Raw genomic sequence first — 21526 nt, 5'->3', positions numbered from 1 at the left:
CATGTTAAATGACCTTGTTTGATAAAATGTACTACTAGTTTATACTTACTGTTAGCTATTAATTCATTCAGTTCTCGTTTATTTGTTTGTCAAGTTTAACAACCCCCCTGGGCAGCGCTGTGGAAAAATTGATTTGACATTACGAAATCCCAGTTACATTTATGTTTAAAAACTGGATTTTATTTAACCGGTTTTTATTTAAGTGAATTTTATAATTAAGAGACGGCTAGCGTTATGTTACACCAACTCTATACTGCGTTAGGCATGTTAGACCTTACAACAGTGTTGACATTCTTACTCGTGTTAATTGTCAGCTATATAATATTGAATTACTTCTTCACTGTCCAGCGAGTAGATATTCCGGGACCAACACCTTGGCCCATAGTTGGAAACCTCCCACATATTGCGGGTGCGCGAGATATAGGAAAAAGATTGTTGGAGTTTAGGAAAACATATGGCGACATGGTATTCCTTCGATTTGGTCCACAACCTATACTTGTGTGTTTTGGTTATAAGCTGGTTCGGGAAGTTTTATTGGTCAATGGTGAAAAAACCAAGTTCAGGCCGTCTTGGATGTATCTTATTAAAAAGTTCTTTCCTAAAGTGACAGGTAAAGTAGATAAATCATGAAATATTATTGTAAAATATATTAATATGTTTGAATATTCCAACACTAGCACCTTGGCCTATACATGCTAATAGTCATAAGAACAGGATGGTTGGAACTATCCAATAATTGGTTTTAAGTCATGACAGTAAATGCAAAATACATGTCATTACAAAGATCGAACTCCGGACAACACTGCATGCATGTTCACTTTTAGGAAACATAAGAGTCCCTTTGATAAAATTCATACAAACTACCAAAAACAAAACCCTATATATATACGAGGAAAAAAACAAGTTAAGCATGTTAATAAAACCATTTGTTTTAAATGTCCCATTGTTATGAAATATATATTCATCTCCAAGTTACATGTAATGCATGTGTTACCCAAGCGCATTTTGCCTGTAGGTGCTGATGCGGGTGCGGGATTTAGATGCGGATCCAGAATTTTCCTACGGATGGAAGGGGAGTGTGTGTGTGACGGGGAAGGGGGGGGGGGGGACTCTGACTGCCAAAAAGGTAACCCGCACCAGTCATGCTTCAGTGCTTCCATAAATATTTAAACAATTATTTTCAAAAAAAAAGGTGGCCCAAACTCCCTGCCCACTACATCCGCCTTTGGGATTTTCTCGCTGTATTCAATTTGACACATTTCCGATTCCATTCTCGATTTGTTTTTCAGTCAACAGATCAGAGTTCTTTAGAATTGTACAACTAAAAAGAAAATCGTTTCAATTTCAAGTTTTGTAAGGTCTCCGTGAATATGGAAAATTAACATTCTCCCTTCTTCCAACATTCCTCAATTTCAAAGTATTAGAGTTTGCCATTAAAATGCTCCTCTCAGAACAAAAAATTGTCATCCTGCAATTGAACGTCAAACATGTTACCATAACTATATGTAACGTGACGGTACCCAAATTGCACCTATTTTGACAGTTTTTTTACCTACGTTTTTTTATGATCAATAAATAAATGTCCTTAATGCGTTTATTTTGTAGCCCTATCCTTCTTTATTGTATAGGTACACCAATTTAATTTTTAATCCATATTGAGTCATAAAAAAAAAAATTGGTTTGAATCAACCTCCAAACTATCCATGATTCTGTAATGAGGAGTACCCAAATTGCATCCATGCTTAAAAGTCTAATAACCGAGCTTTTGTTTAATTTCTTAAAATATTTTGAACAATTGGATATTAGTCCATGCTTACTCTTCATATTTTACGAAATGGATACTTATAATATATTGTATTTGCTAATTTTAAAAAGATGACGTTTTGATGACGTCGCATGATGACGTTTTCGTACATTTTGCTTTTTTCAGTAAACAGTCCATCTGTTGATAAATACTGTGAACGTTCAGTGTATATCTAAATATGTTTACCTATGTTGAAAGATGTGCATAGTATCAAATCATAAAAATACAAATTGTTTAGTCTCTAGGAAATCTTGTAAGATTTCCGTTGCTATTTTTTCTAAATAGGTGCAATTTGGGTACTCGGTGCAATTTGGGTACCCTTACGTTACAAAATTGAATTTATTCAAATGGCAAATTCTTGTCAAATTTAAGCATCATTGATCATTATTGAAGTAAAATGCACAAAATTTGTCCCACCAGTTTCATTTCATTTCCTATTACTAGTATTCAGGTAAAGAATATATACAATACTTTGTTTATAAACATGTAATTAAAGCAGCTGATATAGCAACCTGTTCAAGAGAAGAAGCCCCATTTTTTCAAAAAAGTTTACTTTCATAATCTATAAAATACCCTGAGAAATAAGACAAAGGGCTACTGTACAAGCTAACCTAGTAGTTTAATTTTACAATAATATAAATGATTCTGAAATCCAAAATTGTGTCACTTTCACTTATAATTTAAATCATATTTTTTTTACAGAATTTCTGTCAATCTTTTTGGTATAAAACTTATAAATCCCTTTTCTGTATTTTACTGTTCAACTAAGAAACATAGGCTTGAGTTTAAAGGCTCTCTTAATTTGAAGAAATGTGTTGTGACTCTTGGTCACACTTTATAGAATATAAAATATATATGATCAGTACTATTTATTTAATAATTATATCAATTTTCAGAAAGATTATTCAAATTTTATAAACTATGTTTTATTGCATTAAATATTATCAGAAGTGTTTAAAAAAATTCTGCTAGGAAGGATCCCACATATAAAAATTACATGTAGTATATTTCATCCGCCAGATCTAATTTCTTTTAGTATAGCTAGGTTTTTAGTTTTACATGTAGGTGTCATTATCCACATTTCTGAAATTGTTTTTTTTTACTTTTATTTTGTCTTTTATTTTTTTACATTTAGTCCTCTGAAAAATAGGGAAGTATCTCTTCTTTATATTATCATAACATAGTTATAAATCGAGTTTCGTTTATTTTCTTTCTAATTTTTGTAGAGTAGGGCAAGTCCTTTCTTAATTTTTATGCATTTTGCTGGGTTTTTATTTTTGACTGGTGAAATTAAGGGGAGATAACCACTTGCACAAATCGGCATAAAAATCACCGCTTCGTTTTGAAAACAATTTGACGTTTGCGTATCCAACATTCTATTGCCGAGATATTCATATCGAGTGTTTGTCTTAAGGCGAAGTGTACGTAATTAAACTACACAATGGATTTTTTTAAAATTTTACATGTAGATTCTGCTTGTAAAAATAAATCGGAAAATAAAATAAAAAAAGGGGGTAACCGTTTTCGTTTTTGAGATACGAGCTGTTGAAGTTAACAGCATCATACACCAAAATTACAAAGGATATATAGGGAAAATCGTGAAATTCGGCAGGAATTGTTACATTTCCAAGATTTTCTATTATATTAGACAATCGTTTTTTTTTTTAAATTTATGAGACGATTCTAAAATGTCTGAGGAATCGATTGGTGCAAAGAAAGTCCTTAGCAACCGTGCTACTTTTCAAGCTATACCCTGTTAAAGTTGAATCTTGAGTGTAAAAAGAACAAAAAACAACGACAACGTTATTGACGTCGCCGCAACAGTTACGACGCTTCATATAGTCCATAATACTTGTATGAAATATATACCGTTTTGTTGGAGTTCGTGTTGCTCGGTCTTAAGTTCTTTATGTCACGTTTTGTGTACTATTGTATTGTATTTGTCTATTATATTCGGGTGCGTGCGGAGATCGCCAAGCTAGAAAACGGTTGACAATTTCTTCATTATAAACTAGAACTATTTTCGACTTCGGTGCCTTATTTTTTGTTAAAATCTAAACACTGCGACGTGTTTTCAAAATCTTTGTTCTCATAAAACTTCATTTCATCAACGTCTCTTCTCAGAATATCAGCCATCTGTCTGGCACAGGATAACAAATCAATATTTAAGTAAATTTAAGTTGTGTGGTAATTCTTAGTACATTTGGGTAAATTAATCTTATCTTTGTGCCGCATAAGCATCTCTATAATTCAACACATCCCTGAGCCACGACATTATATATTTTATGCATCGCATGCGCTTCTTTTTATCACAATCCAGACCGCTAGTAACCGTTGTATAACTTTACACGTCTGAAGACGAATATTTGCGTGAAACATTTTTGTATGATTTTTATTTCTGGAAATCAATCTGAAATCTACAACAGTCCATTTCCGAAAGTCGGGCTGGACCTTTACTTTTATGTGCATTCGGGATTTACACAAATTGTAACCCGAATAATTCAGTCGTATTTTTCAGCTGATGTACGAATGTTACATTTCTCGTGTGAGAGAAAATCGGACATGGAAAGGGCTTCTATTTCTAGCTGTTCGGAATTCGCGGAAACAAATTTTTGGCATTACGGTATTGAATTAATAGAGATACCAATTATTTCTTTTAACAAATTCGAATACCAGTCAGTTTATAGGACTTCAGTTTGAAATAGGGGCGGTAATCCATTCGTTTTATCCAATCAATTGGAAAAGGGGGGGGGGTCAACATTGATAGTCAAAAAGCCTTGAAATATTCGATAAAAAATGTTGAATGTTAATTATATGAACTCCAAAATCTCATATTATAAGACTAGTAACCACAGGCTTCTAAATTCTTGTATGATAATGAACTAGGTGAAAACCTAGAGCTGACCGAGTGCGAGATCCTCATGGATAATCATCGAGGTCGTTAAACACCCCTTGCAGTAAACTTTGGTTAAATTTAAAAAAACATCGAAATGTAATAGTCTGAACATATTTCACCGCTCATTCCACTGAATATTAAATTGCAGTTACAAGTATCACAAAACTTCCCTGACCTATTTTCTTTAACCATAATAGAGGGAGGAGGGGAGGAGGGATCCAGATCGTGAAATCCCGGGCTTAAAAACACGAAATCCGGCGAGGTCCCAAATTAAAAAAAAGTCAAATCCCGACTACCCGAAATTCGGAAAAAGAATTCCCGGATCCCGGAGTTCTGATAAAGGTCCTACCCCCTCCCCCCCTCGCAATTCTATATTCTATTCATTCTTAATCTTTGAGACTTGATACTTCAAAATTACATTCTCTAATTTTGAATGATGCACACAGGCAAAATAAAAGAAAACAGATTTCGCTATATATCTCTTCGAAATTGGAATTTATGAAAGAAGAAATGACATGTTATATTTTATCTTACATGTGTACTTTCAATTTCAATATGGTTCTAAATTTAGATTTAGTTTTCCCATAAATTGCGGACGGAATAGAAGACACCTGTTTATTTTCTGCACATGTAGAAAAAGTTGAAAACTGGGAGTTGAATGACATAATTTTTACTTATTTTAAGATAAATGTTAGAATTTTTAAGTAAATGAGTAATTTTTGGGGCATAATTTTTTTATTTTTTGTTTGTTTTCCGTCTTTGTTCTTCCGACTTGTAAGTGTTGCACTAGAGATTAAATTATTCTCTTGGTATCGTCTGATTTCTTATATGAATATAAGTCATGTCCTTAAATTTTCAATTGCACAAAATACGAACATTTCAACGTCTTTTTGATTAAACAATTAAATTCACACGTCTTTCATTAATTATTTGTAACCTATTATAAAACTTTACGTTGAGTACTGTGTTTTTCGTTCAAGACTACGGCTTTTTAAAACGATATTGTTGGGTCAATTCAGGTTTCATTTTAATTAATTTGATATCAATAGAAGAAAATTTGTTACATGTTTATTTGTTTATTTGTTCATAATTTTGTTGTGAGGCGTTTTTTCTTTCTGTTGATATCATAAACACGAAATGCCTTCTCCTACGCGTCTAAAACAAAAAACAAAACAGTGTTTTTAAGTCAGGCTGCACACAGAACAACGTACAGAATGCTGTGATTTCTAATTAATTATTTAGATAATTTCTATGAGGTTTAAGACAGCACAGGCGTGCTTGTTGGATTCATTATAGACCGCAGAAAGTAGTTTCTCTTTCGTGTGTCCTTTCTTGGAGTAAGGGAGATAACTTGCGTAACTAACGACGAACGATTTTAATCCCGTATTCCGCTAGAGGCGTGCAATTACGTACACTTCGCCTTAATGAGATGCTTTATTAAATTTAAATTCAGCCCATCATTTTTAGTTTCCTCGTAAATATTTAGATTTTTCGATCAGGAGACTTGACAATTTTCACCCAAACTCCAAGTTTGCATAAAGAATAAAGAATAAAAGACTTTGATTTGATGTGTGAGCTTTGACGAGAATAAACTATGGATACTCAAGATTAATTAGATCAATAAGTTTTTATTACGACAATAGTATTTAGTGAGTAAAAATGAGGTTTGTCTCGTCCGTTTTTTACTGAATTTTCACGGTCACGTGACTTCATTGTTGCTGATAAACTTGGGGTCAAACCTAGTCTAAATAATTATGACGTCTTGAAAGGCTATTATATTTTTTTTCTTTGACGCCTTACTTGAAAGGCTATTATATTTTTTTTCTTTGACGCCTTACTTCGACGAAGTAATTAGGCGTCAAAGAAAAAAATTATAATAGCCTTTCAACACGTCATAATATTTGGACTAGGTCAAACCGTGACCTGCTTTCCAACTGACTGGTGATATTTTTTAAAGACGATACGCGCGTCTGGCACAAATACAAAATTCAACCATGTGGTATCTATGATGAGTTTATTGTTAAGGGCAAACGATAGTTACAGGGGAGGTAATGACGTTGCGAACGTAAATCGTTATTTTCGGTGACTTATCGGGAAAAGATGCACTTTTCAGTGGATTTTTATCATTCAAACTTATTTAACTTAAAAACGAGTTCATGAAACCCTCTTTTTAAAAAAAAAACATTTCAAATTGAATTGATTACGTAAGAAGATTATGTGTACCAATTTTCATGAAAACGTAAATAGTGCAATTCTTTTAAAATTTGATTAATATACAGCAAAAAATGACGGGTTTTCCCGACATTCATGATCATTTGATTAATTTGAGTTATCTGTAAAAATAAAATGTACAAATTTATGCAATATTTATATCACACATAAATTACAAATAATTTAACAAAAAAAAAAAAAAAAAACAGATCGTGTTTATCTTTTAAAACAAAAAAAGTTATGTATTTCTATCGAAAGGAAAAATACGTCCACAAATCCGTATTTTTAGGAAATATCTGAAATTTGAACCTCAATTTACTCAAAATGTAGCACATGAAATAATGGAACAATTGTGAATACCTCCGAATGAAATAAATTGAGAATGGAAATGGGGAATGTGTCAAAGAGGCAACAACCCGACCATAGAGAAGACAACAGCAGATTTAGGGACGACATCAAAAGTTCAATGTAGGATAAAAAACTTAATTCACATAGTTTTTTCGCTGACCCCCTACCCCCTTCTTAACTTAATTTGGGAAAAATTGATTAACCTATATGGATATATGTAAAATCGATTTTAGATTAAAAAAACTTGCAGCAATGTTGACCACCCCACCCCCAAACTATTCGATTTAAGTTTTTTATCCTACATCGATCTTTTGATGTCGTCCCTTATAGAGTTTCTTTTAAACAGGTATTTTCTTCAGTGATGGTAAAACATGGTCGGATGGACGAAAATTTACAGTAGTTGCACTCAAAGATTTTGGAGTAGGTAAAAAGACAATAGATGAACGTATACACGAGGAAGTTCAATACCTAGTTGACGAGTTTTCCAAATATCCCCAGAAGCCTGTCGACGTACTAAAAGTATTTCCTATGGCTACTTCCAATATTATATCAAATATAGTGTTTGGATCAAGGTAATGAAAAAGATAGGATGTTGCGTATCAAGTCATTTCACAAAGTCAATTCATGCACTGTAAAACCTAAAAGAAAAGGGTCGGCGCTTTGGTTGCTGTTCTTCAGGTTGGATCGAGACCTTCATCATTGGGCAAAACTCCTAATCCTTATGATGATATTAGTGATCTCATATAAAACAGAATGAACAAATCAGAAAAAAATGTACTAAATTATATCAGAGATTAGTTAATTTTAAATTTAAATAACACCTATAATATATCCTTACTTTAAGTAACAAATTGACACAAAATTATTATTATTGTTCCTTTTTTAATTTAATTTTTTAAAGTCAGTTTTTACTTTTTAGCATATTTTTTTTTTTTTTTTTTTATCTTATATCATGTTTATTTCTATTCTGGAAGATAGTCCATTCATATTTCACGAACTATACAAAGCGATAAACTTTGATAAAAAAAAATATTTGATAAGGAAAGAATTCTATTGATAATTCGAATTTAGTTTTTTTATTTATTATTGTCTATAACAGGTTCGATTATGATGATAAAGACTTTAAGGAGATGTTATACCACATTTATTTCATATTCAAATCTGCTACCATTGGTGCTCCTGAGAATTTCTTCCCAATTATTGATAAACTGAAACCATGGAATACGGTATGTACTTCCTTAAAGGGAAAAATGAAATACATGTTTTTATATTTGGTGTTTTAACGTCACTTTCAGCACTATGGGCTATTTTTGACCGACCTGTTTTTTATGGAGGCAGAATGAACCATCCAATTATGATATGAATCGAATGAAATTGCCACGTGCGGGGTTCGAACTCGCAACCTCAGTGCTGACACCTAGGTTATATAATAAGTACAAAAGTTTAATTACGCGATTAATAAATCCAATGTTCAATCAATATGTACAACAATGGCAAACTTTCATATATCTAGGTAGTTGTTCATCAGATAATATTCTTTTTATTCTTGATGAGAATGAATTTATTTTTGAAAAGCACTAACGGATCACACTGAAAATTTACAGCTTGACGCTAAACGTTTATTTCAAGGAAATACAAACCCTTGTTTTCCAGTCAAACAGGAACGTCAAAACGCAACTACTAATAATTTTGTTTTATTTTTTTCTTAACAGAACACCCAGGTTGCTGGACATCTGGCAGCTGTCAGAACGTATATGCGTTCCAGAGTGGAGAAGGAGCGAGATTCATTTGACCCAAATAATATTCGGAACTTTATTGACCTTTATCTGGAACAGGAGGGAAAACCAGATTCGAAAATATCAGGTTCTTAATCTTAACTTGCATTAAAACTGAGCAAATTCCATTAAATATAATATGTGCATTTGTAAATTTTAAATCATGCACACTCTTCCTGTCCAATGTACGAAGCTGTACCGATATTGTCGACAACACAAAGTAGTTAATAGTCGATATGGTTCATACTCTTGTCTACATCGTTGACATTGACGATATCGCAAAGTAGACAATGTCGACACGATATTGTACACATTGTAGATATCGTTTCATACTCTTTCCTACATCGTTGACATTGACGATATTGCAAAGTAATAATGAAGATAGGAGAGGGATTGCGAAATGTGACTAAAACGACCCGTATAAAATTACACGTACAGCAAATGATGAAGAAATTATACATAATTTTATACATATTTTTTCAGAGGACTTTCTTTTTCAAGCGATAGTAGATATCTACCAAGCAGGAACGGATACCACAGCTGTCACCCTTGCCTGGTGCATGTTGTATATGCTTAAATATCCCGAGGTGCAGAAAAAATGTAGAGACGAAGTGATGAAAGTGAGTGTTATTATTCCAGTAGGCTTGATGAAAGGATTACTATGGTAGCCTGGAGGTTGTTGCTTTCTCTTTAAATTTGTTTTTCATTAATACTTTTTATGATTGTATTTACTATTTATATATCTTAAGACTTTTAACTCTTCTTTTATCTATTAGTAGACTTGTAACTGTATCAGATTTGACGTGGAATTATTTGATTATGAGGGAATGGATGCAGATATTTAAGCAATACGCGATTATGCAGTGCACTTTGATACTTAGCTCTCAATATTTAGTAAACGTATAAAAGAATTTCAATTTAAAAATTCAAATAGAAATGGAAAAGATATAGCTCTAAAACAAATGTTAGCTAATAATAATAAAACCAGTTTACGAAAATATATACTAATAGCCTTTGTTATCATCATAGGTTATTGGGGATGGTAGATTTCCATCATCTAAGGACAAAGTCTCACTTCCATACGTTATGGCTACAATACATGAAGTACAAAGACTTGCAGCTGTAGGTAGGTCTTTACGTGAATGTATTACACTTTATAGATAGTATTTAATGCCAGGGTTGATTGGTTTAAACATATGATTGTTGATATATCTTGTTTCTATTGGAACGATTACGATTAGGCAATCACGGTTACAATCCTATAATCTAGGGGGATCGCACCAATAGTGTAAGTGTTACCTGTTATGCGTAGAGAAGGTTAGTTTGTATAACTGTTGTGCGACGATAATGTAAGTGTTTCCTGTACTTATCCCTAATTTCGTTATACTTATATGCGTATCTAAAACGGAGTTAATATTGATCGATATTTTAATAAGATTGAGAAAATACCAATGTTAAAGTCTAATGGATTCTTACCCATGATCTCCCGCACTGGAGGTAAGCATTTTACCACGAGAAAACCGAGGCGGTTCAGATAAGACAACTATTCCGATATCGAAATATCGTAGACTTCAAAAACACGACGCTAGTGATTTGAGACACAGACATATCATATCGTCCAACCAATTCGAGATGGTGACCCGTAAACTTAAAAGACGTTGCACAATTGGTACTGTCTTATAGGGCGCACAAAATATAAAATTCTTCATCCATATGTAGAAAATATTGTATAGTTACCTACGAAAAGTTATAAAAAAAAAGAATCAGAAATATCTTTTTTAAATCAATTTCCATATCTGTTCTAACGATTATAAGAAAGCAAAACAAATTAAGATGATAAATATAAGACCAGAAGCTATGCATCTAAATCCATGTTTTCAGAAAGTCAAAGCCTCGTTATGTCAGAGACTACTTCTGCTCGATATGTCAAAGCTTACTTTTGCCTCGATATGTCAACTCCTACTTCTGCCTCGATATTTCAAAGCCTACTTCTGCCTCGATATTCAAAGCCTGCTTCTGCCTCGATATGTCAAATCCTACTCTGCCTCGATATGTCAAATCCTACTTCTGCCTCGATATGTCAAATCCTACTTCTATCTCGATATGTCAAAGCCTACTTTTGCTTCGATATGTCAAAGCCTACATTCGATCTGTAATGCCAGAGCCTATATCTGCTCCGTTATGTCAAATACAACGTCTGCTACTTTATTACAAAGACTATGTCTCTTCCTTATAGCAAAGACTTCATTTGGTTCGTTATTTCAAATCCAACTTCTGCTTCGTTATTTCAAAGACTACATTTGCTTCGGTATATCAAAACTATCACCTGCTTCGTAGTGCCATCTATTGCTACACGTACACAGGTATATCTATTGCTACAAGTATACACGTATTTCCATTGCTACATGTATTTGTATTTCCATTGCTACAAGTATACAGGTATTTGTAATTCCATTGCTACAAGTATACAGGTATTTCCGTTGCTAGTACAAGTATACAGGTATTTTTTTATCTTCTTTCAGCTCCAGCTGCGACACCTCATGCAACACTAGAAGACACGTACATCGATGGTAAACTCGTACCAAAACAAACTGTAATATTGTGTCATTTGATGTCTGTTCTTTATGATCCTACCCAATGGCAAGAACCAGAAAAGTTTCTACCTGAGAGGTTTCTAGGAGAAAAGGGAGAGCTGATTAAACACGAAGCTTTTTGTCCGTTTTCCATGGGTAAGCTTTTGTTAGTTTAAGAAAGTGCTAACCATTAAGAAAGGTTTTGTAGTACAATTTTTCTGATCTATTGTTATATTCTTCCGTATTTTCCTCATTTTGTCTAAAAAAGCTAGTTGCGTTAATGTTTTAATTGTGCAATAACATTAATTCGAATAAATGGTCTATATAAATTAACGTGATTTGAATTGTATGTGTTTGATTTTTTCAAGTTCTATCTGACTACCACATAATTCCTAGAAATGTTGTCCTGTAAAAGTAATTGTTTCATTTTGTGTTGCATTAATGTTTCGTTCTTGATGAACAAATATCTCGAATGACACAGCTTACTACTTGATTGCAACATATCAAGATTTCACTGTACATAACACATCATTTTCCTTGTTTTTGATTTCATTTTTGTATAGGCAGATTTTTCATCTTTGGCACATACTTTTTCATCGCATAAAAATGTAGTTTGCCTTAAAAAAGCATAAATTAGAAAAAAAATTCTTGGTCAGGTCAGTGAATAGTGTATTAAAATACAACATTTTTCCTTGGAAAGGATCGATTAAATTTTAAAAATGCACCTTTACAATTGTTATTTATTAGTTATAATCTTTTTTTTAAGATGTTAACAGTTATTTCAGTTTAGAGTGAGACAACATTAGATCACCTTACTTGAAAAAAATGTAATGTAATGTTTATTGTTTGAACTAATAATTCACTTTTCTTCACATAGGTCCTAGGACGTGCATTGGTCAACAGTTAGCTTCAAACGAAGTGTTTTTGTTTTTCACTTCATTCCTTCAACGGTTCAATTTCACCACAGTTAACAAAGATGACTGTGTGTCTACAGACGGAGAGCAGACAGGTGTTACTCGTCAACCATACCCATTTGAGATGTGTTTTAAACCTATCTAACACCAAGAATCTAGAACATTCTTCATTTCATGAGTTAAGATTGGTCTATTAACATGAGTCAGTACTTTCTGATTGCATGGCGTTCCATCTTCATGAATGTATTTAACCAACAACTAAAATATACACAACGTTATGATGGTCTGCTGCTTCATGTAGATCTTGTTTTATCATAATGTTATTGTTATCTAGCAACAAAAGCATTTTAGCTAGTCAATTTTAAGACTTAAGACAGTAGTTTATACAGGAAAAATGTAATTCCTTATGAAGTATATAAAATAGTGAAAATTATGCAAATTGAAATTAGATTTATATTTTGTTACTACAGTAATAGATAAGTTAGAAATCATAGATATATTCTAAATGTCTCTATAAATAACATTTTCACAATCGTTGGTGTTGTTTCGAACGTCACTAGTCAATCTTCATTAGACGAAACGTTTTTCTGATGTATAAATTTACACGCCTGGTATCCAGGATATTTTGTAAAGTCATCGCTTATGCTTTTAATCCAAAATACGCATGGTTATGTTTATGGTACTACGGTAATGATACTTTTATGGATACAATTTACATGTAAAGAATGGTGTGACCGTACTATCTTATTATTAGTATATACGAGTTTACATGTAAAGAATGGTGTGAGTGTACTATTTTCTTATGTTGTTTAACAGCCTAGTATATACGAGTTTACATGTTCAATTTAGTTACGTCCATATAACTTTACAGATCAGCATCGACGTATCAACATTTTCACGGTAGGTATGGTTGTCCTGCGAGAGAACGTTCTGTGCTGGTGATTTGGTCCTGTCAGGTGCTGGTGGGTCCTGATTCTGTGCTGGTGGGTTTGTTTACATTGTATCAGAACGGCAATAAAACGACTGTTTTGTTGCTTAATTTTTCTCTGATGCGTCATAAGTACCATGCAAAGTATATTACAACAATATTATATTGCAAAAGTCGTGCAAGTTCGTTAAACGGAATTGTCCTGACGCTGTGCTGGTGATAAGAAAAACGGTCCTGGTTCTGTGCTCCTATGTCCTGGTTCTGTGCCTTTATATTTTAGTTAAAAGTGGCATATATTCAAGATCATTGATGCTGTACTGTTATTGACTAATTAACTGTTGTGTGCTTTCTTGAAATTGACATTGTTGTGAATCTGTTTACGGTTATTATGAGAGAAAAAATACCCCTATTGTTTTATTTTTTTTAACATTAACTGTAATCTTATTTATTGGCCTGTTACTGGAACCCTTCTTGTCCCCTTTTAAGATAAGAAAATATGTTTACGATTTTCGGGATTACGATCGTTTTGCAAGATCACCAAAATACGTTGTAATAAATTTATACAATACTTAGATAAAGTAGATGATGTGGTATGTTTGTTGTCAATGGACAAATTTCCATAAGAAACCAAAGGAAGTATGTGTTAACAACCATACGTCGTCATCGTACGACCTTCAACAATAACCCATAAAATAAAAATGTAACAGGTTTTGCAAAAAAATGGAGAGCAAAAATATAGAACAAAGGACTTTCTGAGCGTTTGAATCATATGTCTTTAGCAGCTTAAAACAAATTTGTTTGTGAATTTGAGTGCTGACTATAAGAATGACATTAGTATTGCAGGTTTGTTTGTTTGTTTTTTTTTGTTTTTTTTTGGGGGGGGGGGGGATAAGTTAAACCGAGGTTACAGTGAAAGTTTTAAGCTTGGAATAGTTTCCCGTAAGATTTAAAAGTTGTATTTTAAAAAGAAAAATGTATCTTATAGCTATTAAGAATCACTTGCTGTATCTGTAAGATTTTTTCAACATAATTTTTTTGTCTGAACGGTTTATATCAGGTATTTTTTTTCGAAAGTTCGATAGAACACTAAAACAAAATTCACTATTCTATGAAAGGGCTGACTAGAATATGTAAGAGAATGAAGACGAGATAACCTAGAGAACACTAACAAAACTAAGATTTCTTAGCTTTTTCATTTCAAAATTCCAAGATAAATAAATATTTTTGATAAAGAATTACGGGGGAGGAAGTGAACAATGTGTCCTACTTTTCTATATTTAAATATGTTTATGAATAAAAATCAAATGTGCCTTAATTATAATTGAAAATGAGTAAATGGAAAAAATACCCAACTAAAATACACTTTTATTTTAATATTGATAATATAACTAAGCTTTTAAGTTTTGTGTGTCAAACACACCATCTCTGTAGTAATGACTCCTTACTAAGATATTTCACTTCATCCATTTTTTTTCTGCATTTTTTTATATTGTGAATTCTAAGTATTGTTATATTAAAATGTAGCCTTAATTTATATTTAAAAAAACTGAATCTAAAGCCAGATATATCAAACATTTTTTGTTTCCATCTATCCGTTTTCAGGACTTGAACAATCAACGTAAACACGCCTGGAAAGTAAAATGCGTACTCGGCTGTCTGTAATCACCATTTTTAGACACCCACCTAAAAGAAAAGAAGCCGGGGTGGGGGTTCAGAGATGTAAATTAAGTACTTAGATCAATATTTTATCCCTTGACACCATTGGCGAGTATGGTCTTGAGGAAACGATGATAGTCCGTCGGAAGGGGACGATAAATGGCTGACCCGTGTTAAGAGAGAGCCACATCTCTTGCACGTTAAAGACACCCTTGAAGATTTCGAAAAAGAGTAGGCTAATGCTGCTACAAGGCAGCACTCGCACCCACCAAGTGGAAAGGGATAAATATAAGTTGCAAAACTTGTTTCCCAATCGACTATAAATAAATATGTTTAGACTAATATTTTATCTTTTTATGACCCCTTCTGTGGCCTGAACAGTTTAAAATAATACAAATCTACACACACAAAAAACTGGCTTAATTTCAACTTGTTATCAACCCGAATCGCTATAAGATCATATATAAGCTCACCTGTGTCGAGGGGTCGTGTGAGGTTCATTTATTGTCTTGGCGTCCGCAATTACAAAAAGATCTTTTATGAAATTACTTGACCAAATGTTACCAAATGATTTATCAAGAGTGAATCTAGGAAATACAATATTCATCAACAAACATGACCACTGTCTGTTAAAATGTATTCGAGTTTTTAGTTACAGCCGATTCCATTGAGTATGTAGGCAAAGGTAATATCTTTGGTTGGTAAGGTATACTACCCTCCTTTCGAAGTAGCCTGGTCCTACAGACAGAAAGATGTGTCATTTGTCGGACTAGTCTACTCTTAAAGTAGGGTAGTTTACATAACCTAACAATGACTTTTCTGTTCAGCAATAGTTATCAAAGGTACCAGGGTTATAATTTAGTACGCCAGACGCGCGTTTCGTGTACATAAGACTCATCAGTGACGCTCAAATCAAAAATATTTATAAACCCAAACAAGTACAAAGTTGAAGAGCATTGATAAGCAAGATAACCAAAGATATCCCCTTTGTCTTCACACTCATTGAAATCGGCTTTAATATTGCAAAAGTTCAAGCAATTAGGGCAAAACTTACCGAGTAAAAAAAATCAAAATGTCTATCTACATGCACATTTCAGAAAATTCAGATCAGATAACGAAACTGGGTCCAGCAACATTTATAAGCAATTTAAGATTTTGACCCTCACAGTTTCCATTCACCACAAATATTCTCGTTACAACGAATCATTTTTTAAAAATACAAAAATACCAGTTGCAGCCTTTTGTTTATCTATTAATATATGTATACGGATAAAGTTATGAAAGGCAGCAGGGTCACCAGTGTGAGGAGTCCATGTCATCTGAAATAAATGCTAAGCATAGATCTAGAAAGCGACAGATAATTATGACATTAAAAAAACTCTCTTCTTTTCGACTTTTTTTCGAACAAATTGACACATAAAATGAATTATATAGTATTGTGGAATTTTTAACTTGTGTTCTTTTCATTGTGTTGAAAATGCGGCTTTGAACTAGCTTTCAGTACCTGCGAGCATTCGTTGTTCAATAATGTGTGTCTTTGTGTTATTATTTTATGTGATAAATTGTTGTGTAAGTACACCACTGTAACAACGAAGGGGGGAATGAGAAGGGTTGGTTGGGTAGAAGTGGGGAGGGGTATGCGGAGCGCTAACAAACATGTATATGCGGCATGCGCTTTGATCATTGTTGAAGTATCAATGTAAGGGGCATTTAATATCTTAATAAAACTATTCTTATTTTAGATACTTTATATTGTTATCTGATATTGGACGAAAGATGTTGCCCTTTTATGTATATATGTAATACAAGTAACGATCATTTGAAAACACATATTAAACAGCCAAATGGATGCACAAGAGCTAAAATAGGAGTCATAGATCCTATTGACAACAATTATCTGCCCAATTTTATTGATTTTGTAACATTTATTTCAAATATGACCAACTTCTTATCCAAAATCACCAGCACCGTATCAGGACCCACCAGCACAATGACACGTCACAGGACCCACCAGCACAGTATCAGGACATGAATAAATTGAGAAAATGCTAAATTTTAATAAATTGCAATGTTTTTTCACAAAATAGTTTTGTCGTGTGGATTGCAGTATAGAAAGCCGACTCTATGAGCATTTTTGTTTATTTTTTTCAGTTCGAGATTTTCTGAAAATGAGCATTTTTGTGTTACGCTTACTGAAACAGTTTAGAGGGTCAACTTTTTAATGGTTTACATAGGAACCCATAAAGAAACAAAATTGAAAAAAATCTCAACTGTTTTCTTCCATTTTTTATGAGTGAAAACGTCAAAAATCATCATTTTCGTCTTTGTTTACATTTTTTCATTGATCATCAGCACCCGTCAGGACCGAATCACCAGCACAGAACGTTCTCTCGCAGGACAACCATACCCACCGTGATTTTATAAACATGGGTACACTACCATAACAAAGTCATCCATCTCCATATCGCATAAACTGGGTAAACTACCATAACAATGTCACCCATAATATAGTCCTAAATAATGATTGGTTTAAGAGTATAGTATAGTTAAACAGCAAATAACAGATCAGTACTATCAGCATTGGTTCTTACAGATAAATATAACGCATCCAGAGGGAATATTATTCTTTATTTAAACTTGAGTTTTGTTTGGAACCATATGTATTACTATTATTACCCAGGGACAGATATTATATTTCTAAACTTCGATCTTCGAATCCGAAGTTACCTATTGAGATGGAGATGCGGACAGGGTTTATTCCTTGAATGCCTACATCTTTTGATCTACTGTTAATTTACCTGTAAAATTATGTTTGCTCTTGAATCAAAGTTTATACCATAGTGTTATGTAATGAACCAAGCAAGAACAAATGTACTGGTCTGTTGTCTATATATGTAACGTACAAATAAAAAAGAAATTATCAATTTTCGTAAAGAAAATAATGAAACACTTGGAACTATTTTCATCAAATGTCTTTATAACATACTATGTATTTGTGATTTGTCTGTACTGTCTCGCTATGAATTACTATTATGTTTGTAATTATTTTGTCCTCTTGACACCTGTATGTGTCTGATGTTATAAATAAAATCTTTAATCTTTTATTAGTTTTTATTTTAGTCAAACATTTGAAAGCCAAGGACACATGAAGGCACATGTAAACTGGGCCGATTCCACTGCTAGTGGAGATTTATTTCCCCGAGGGTATCACAAGCCCAGTAGTCAGACTTTTTGTGCTGACATGAATTATCATTGATATGGTTATATTTATAAATTAACTGTTTACAAAACTTTGAATTTTTGAAAATACTAAGGTTTTTCTACTTCAGGAATAGATTAACTTAGCTGTATTTGGCAAAACGTTTAGGAGTGTTTGGTCTCAATGCTCTTCAACTTCGTACTTTATTTGGCCTTTTTAGCTTTTTGGGATTCGAGCGTCAATGATGAGTCTTTTGAACATGTTGAAGACGAAACGCGCGTCTGGCGTATATACATAATTTAGTCCTGGTATCTATGATGAGTTTATTAGTAATATTATTCTTAATAAATTAACGTTTTGTAAACGGACAATTTTACTTAATAATAAAGTTAATTATCATGTTATTGGCAAAGCCTTGAATACTGTATTGATGATGCCCGCGAGGGCAAATTGTTCACCAGTAGCGTAATTGACCCTACTGTTATTAAAACAATAAAAATAACACTTTATAGATGCTATGCATATAAAGAGCATTATTTCTAGATTAACCTACTGCAGGTACTCACAATGCCAAATATTTGATAGCCAAGTATGTATAAGTACCGAAACGCTGACGAACTACATATGACCAAACATAAACCTTTTGTTATAAGCTATCACATGTCAACTTTGCACGAAAGAGAAAGATCGCACATGAATCAAGTATGACAAACCAAAACCAAACTGAAGACCCTATGATAATTTTCAACAAATAAACTGTTATCACAGAGATCTGTCTCGCTTTTTTTGTAATTTAAATAATGCGAATGTTGAAATTAAAATAGTAACACTTTTAACAAGTAAGTTTGGCAAATATTTAAAGTCAACGAACCGTCTAAACAATCTCCATGGAAATGAGATGTACTAATGCTAATACAACTGCATACCAAATACCATTGACTTATCATAAGTAGTTCCCTTTAATCAAACCAAACACAAACTAATACATGTAAACTAAGCACAACTGAGGGGGCGGGGTCAAATAATCTGAAATAAATAAATTATAAATGGTTATAAGATGTACCAATGTTAATACAACTGCATATCAAATATCATTGACCTTCCACATGTGGTTTCCCATATACCGACCTAATCACAAACTACTGATAAGTAAGCAAAAGTTTCAAAGCCAATATATCATGACTGAGGGGCGGGGCAACATAATCTCTATGGAAATGAGATATGACAATGCTAATACAACTGCATACCAATGATCATTAACTTTCCACTAGCGTTTCCCCATAAACTGACCTTATCACAAACTAATACATGAAAACTAAGCAGAGTTTCAAAGTAAATATACCATAACTGAGAGGCGGGGCAAATAATCTCAATGGTGATAAGATGTGCCAATACTAAATTCTAATACAACTGCATTATCATATATACCAAAATGAAATATCTTTGACTGATCATGACCACTAGTGACTTACAATAACTTGACCTAATCAAAAACTAATACACTGTTGACGCCGCCGACACCGGAAACAGCATACCTTTGTCTTGCTTTCTGACTCTGTTCAGCGAAACAAAAATGGAAATTTATTTAAAATATGGTATATCAACCCTTTTAACATTTACAAATGATACCAATCATCCACGCATCATTATTACAAAAGGCGTCGGACTCTCTTTTGAAAAACGTTTTACACACCACAAAACTCTGAAGATATTCAAATACACTCATGTACTATTCCTGTACCAAAATATGACGAAAAAGAAATAAACAAATATCAAGTAAAACTGATACAAATGTAATGATGTTCGTGAACCTATTAGAACTACAACAAATCTAACTGGTAACCCTTTTTTGGAGTAAAACGGGATTTAAGAAGACTAGGCATATATTATTTCTCAAACTGTCCAAAGATCTTTTAAAGTTTGTCATAATTGCCAGAGACTCATTAATGGAGTTGCTGGCATTGGACAACAAAGGAAAGAGAAACCATGAACAGCAAGATTGATAAAGAAGTTAAATGTGATCTGCATAGTAATTCATTGTTCGTTGGTGTCCAAACGATTGCTTAGTGGAGATCTTTAAGGGGGTGGGATATAAGGTAGTTGATAACCAAGATACATATACAAACCACGTACGACAAATATTTGATATACTATATTGAATTTTATAGCTGTATTAGAACTGTCATTCATTTCCATATACATGTGTGTGAAGAGTTAGGCTCCGTCCCCAACAATCGGAAATCAGTTTACGTTGTACCTATTTTAAAGAGAGGTGAAAATTTTCCTGAGTTTAGTTAGACATATTGCTTTGATTTATGCACCTTGTAAAATCGGCTCACAAATTTGGTGATTTCACACATGCGATATATATAGTGCAGGATAACGTTAAGACAATTTAAACCAGGTGCTCCGCAGGGCGCAGCTTTATACGACCACAGAGGTCGAACCCTGAACAGTTGGGGCAAGTATGGACAAAACATTCAAGCGTGATACAGCTCTGAATTTGGATTGTGATCAAATTTTTGACATTACATGGTTTTTTTTTACACAAAACAAATGTCAAGATTTTACAAATCAATTAAAGATTTCTTCTTCAAACTTTTTAAATCTAAAATTAAATAGTTGACACAGCATAGGTTTCTGACACAGAATGAATGTGGTCTAATGAACTTAAAAGTTTTTTTTTGCCTTTGAGCAATTCACTATGCTGTTGAATATTAATCCTCTCAAAAAAATGTTTTGAAGAAATTTTCTTTTTATTTATGAAATCTGAAATGAGAAAAATTTAAACCCCCCCCTTTTTTCACATCCCCGTTTCCCTTTTTCCAAAACTGATATCAATTCAAATGTCTAATGGAGTTTGCAACAATAACTACTCTTTTAAATACATCATAAAATATTAAAATGTAAAATAAAGTGCTTGTTATCACTGAATGGTAAAGATTGGTTGGTAGTAAAAGTGAATATACATTGTTTATTGTATAAAACAATAAAAAAAAACTTCATCAGCAACATTTTATATTGGCAAATTTCCAATGAAGTTATTTACATAAAGTTATTGGCAAATAAAAATAGAAAATGACATAGTCATGTCTGGCAAATGTCCAACATACATTATCTAAAAACATTTTAGATAAGATAAGGAAAAAAAGCTTCATCAGCAACATTTTATATTGGCAAATTTCCAATGAAGTTATTTACATAAAGTTATTGGCAAATAAA

General features: G+C 32.9%; 1 protein-coding gene across 1 annotated transcript; it reads left to right on the top strand.

Moving 5' to 3' along the window:
- Positions 1-77: 77 nt before the first annotated feature.
- On the top strand, positions 78-12966 carry LOC143054113 (cytochrome P450 2C9-like). The gene is made up of 8 exons (XM_076227017.1): positions 78-610; positions 7606-7831; positions 8359-8485; positions 8972-9122; positions 9518-9654; positions 10064-10160; positions 11557-11763; positions 12485-12966. Exons 1-8 carry the CDS (start codon positions 235-237, stop codon positions 12664-12666), a joined length of 1503 nt encoding a protein of 500 aa, XP_076083132.1. The 5' UTR covers positions 78-234; the 3' UTR covers positions 12667-12966.
- The last annotated feature ends 8560 nt before the right edge of the window (positions 12967-21526 follow it).

The sequence above is a fragment of the Mytilus galloprovincialis genome, chromosome 12 (genome assembly GCF_965363235.1).
Source record: "Mytilus galloprovincialis chromosome 12, xbMytGall1.hap1.1, whole genome shotgun sequence".
NCBI lineage: Eukaryota > Metazoa > Mollusca > Bivalvia > Mytilida > Mytilidae > Mytilus > Mytilus galloprovincialis.
Note: the sequence above shows the minus strand (reverse complement) of the source record. Positions and strands in the feature narration are given on the sequence as shown.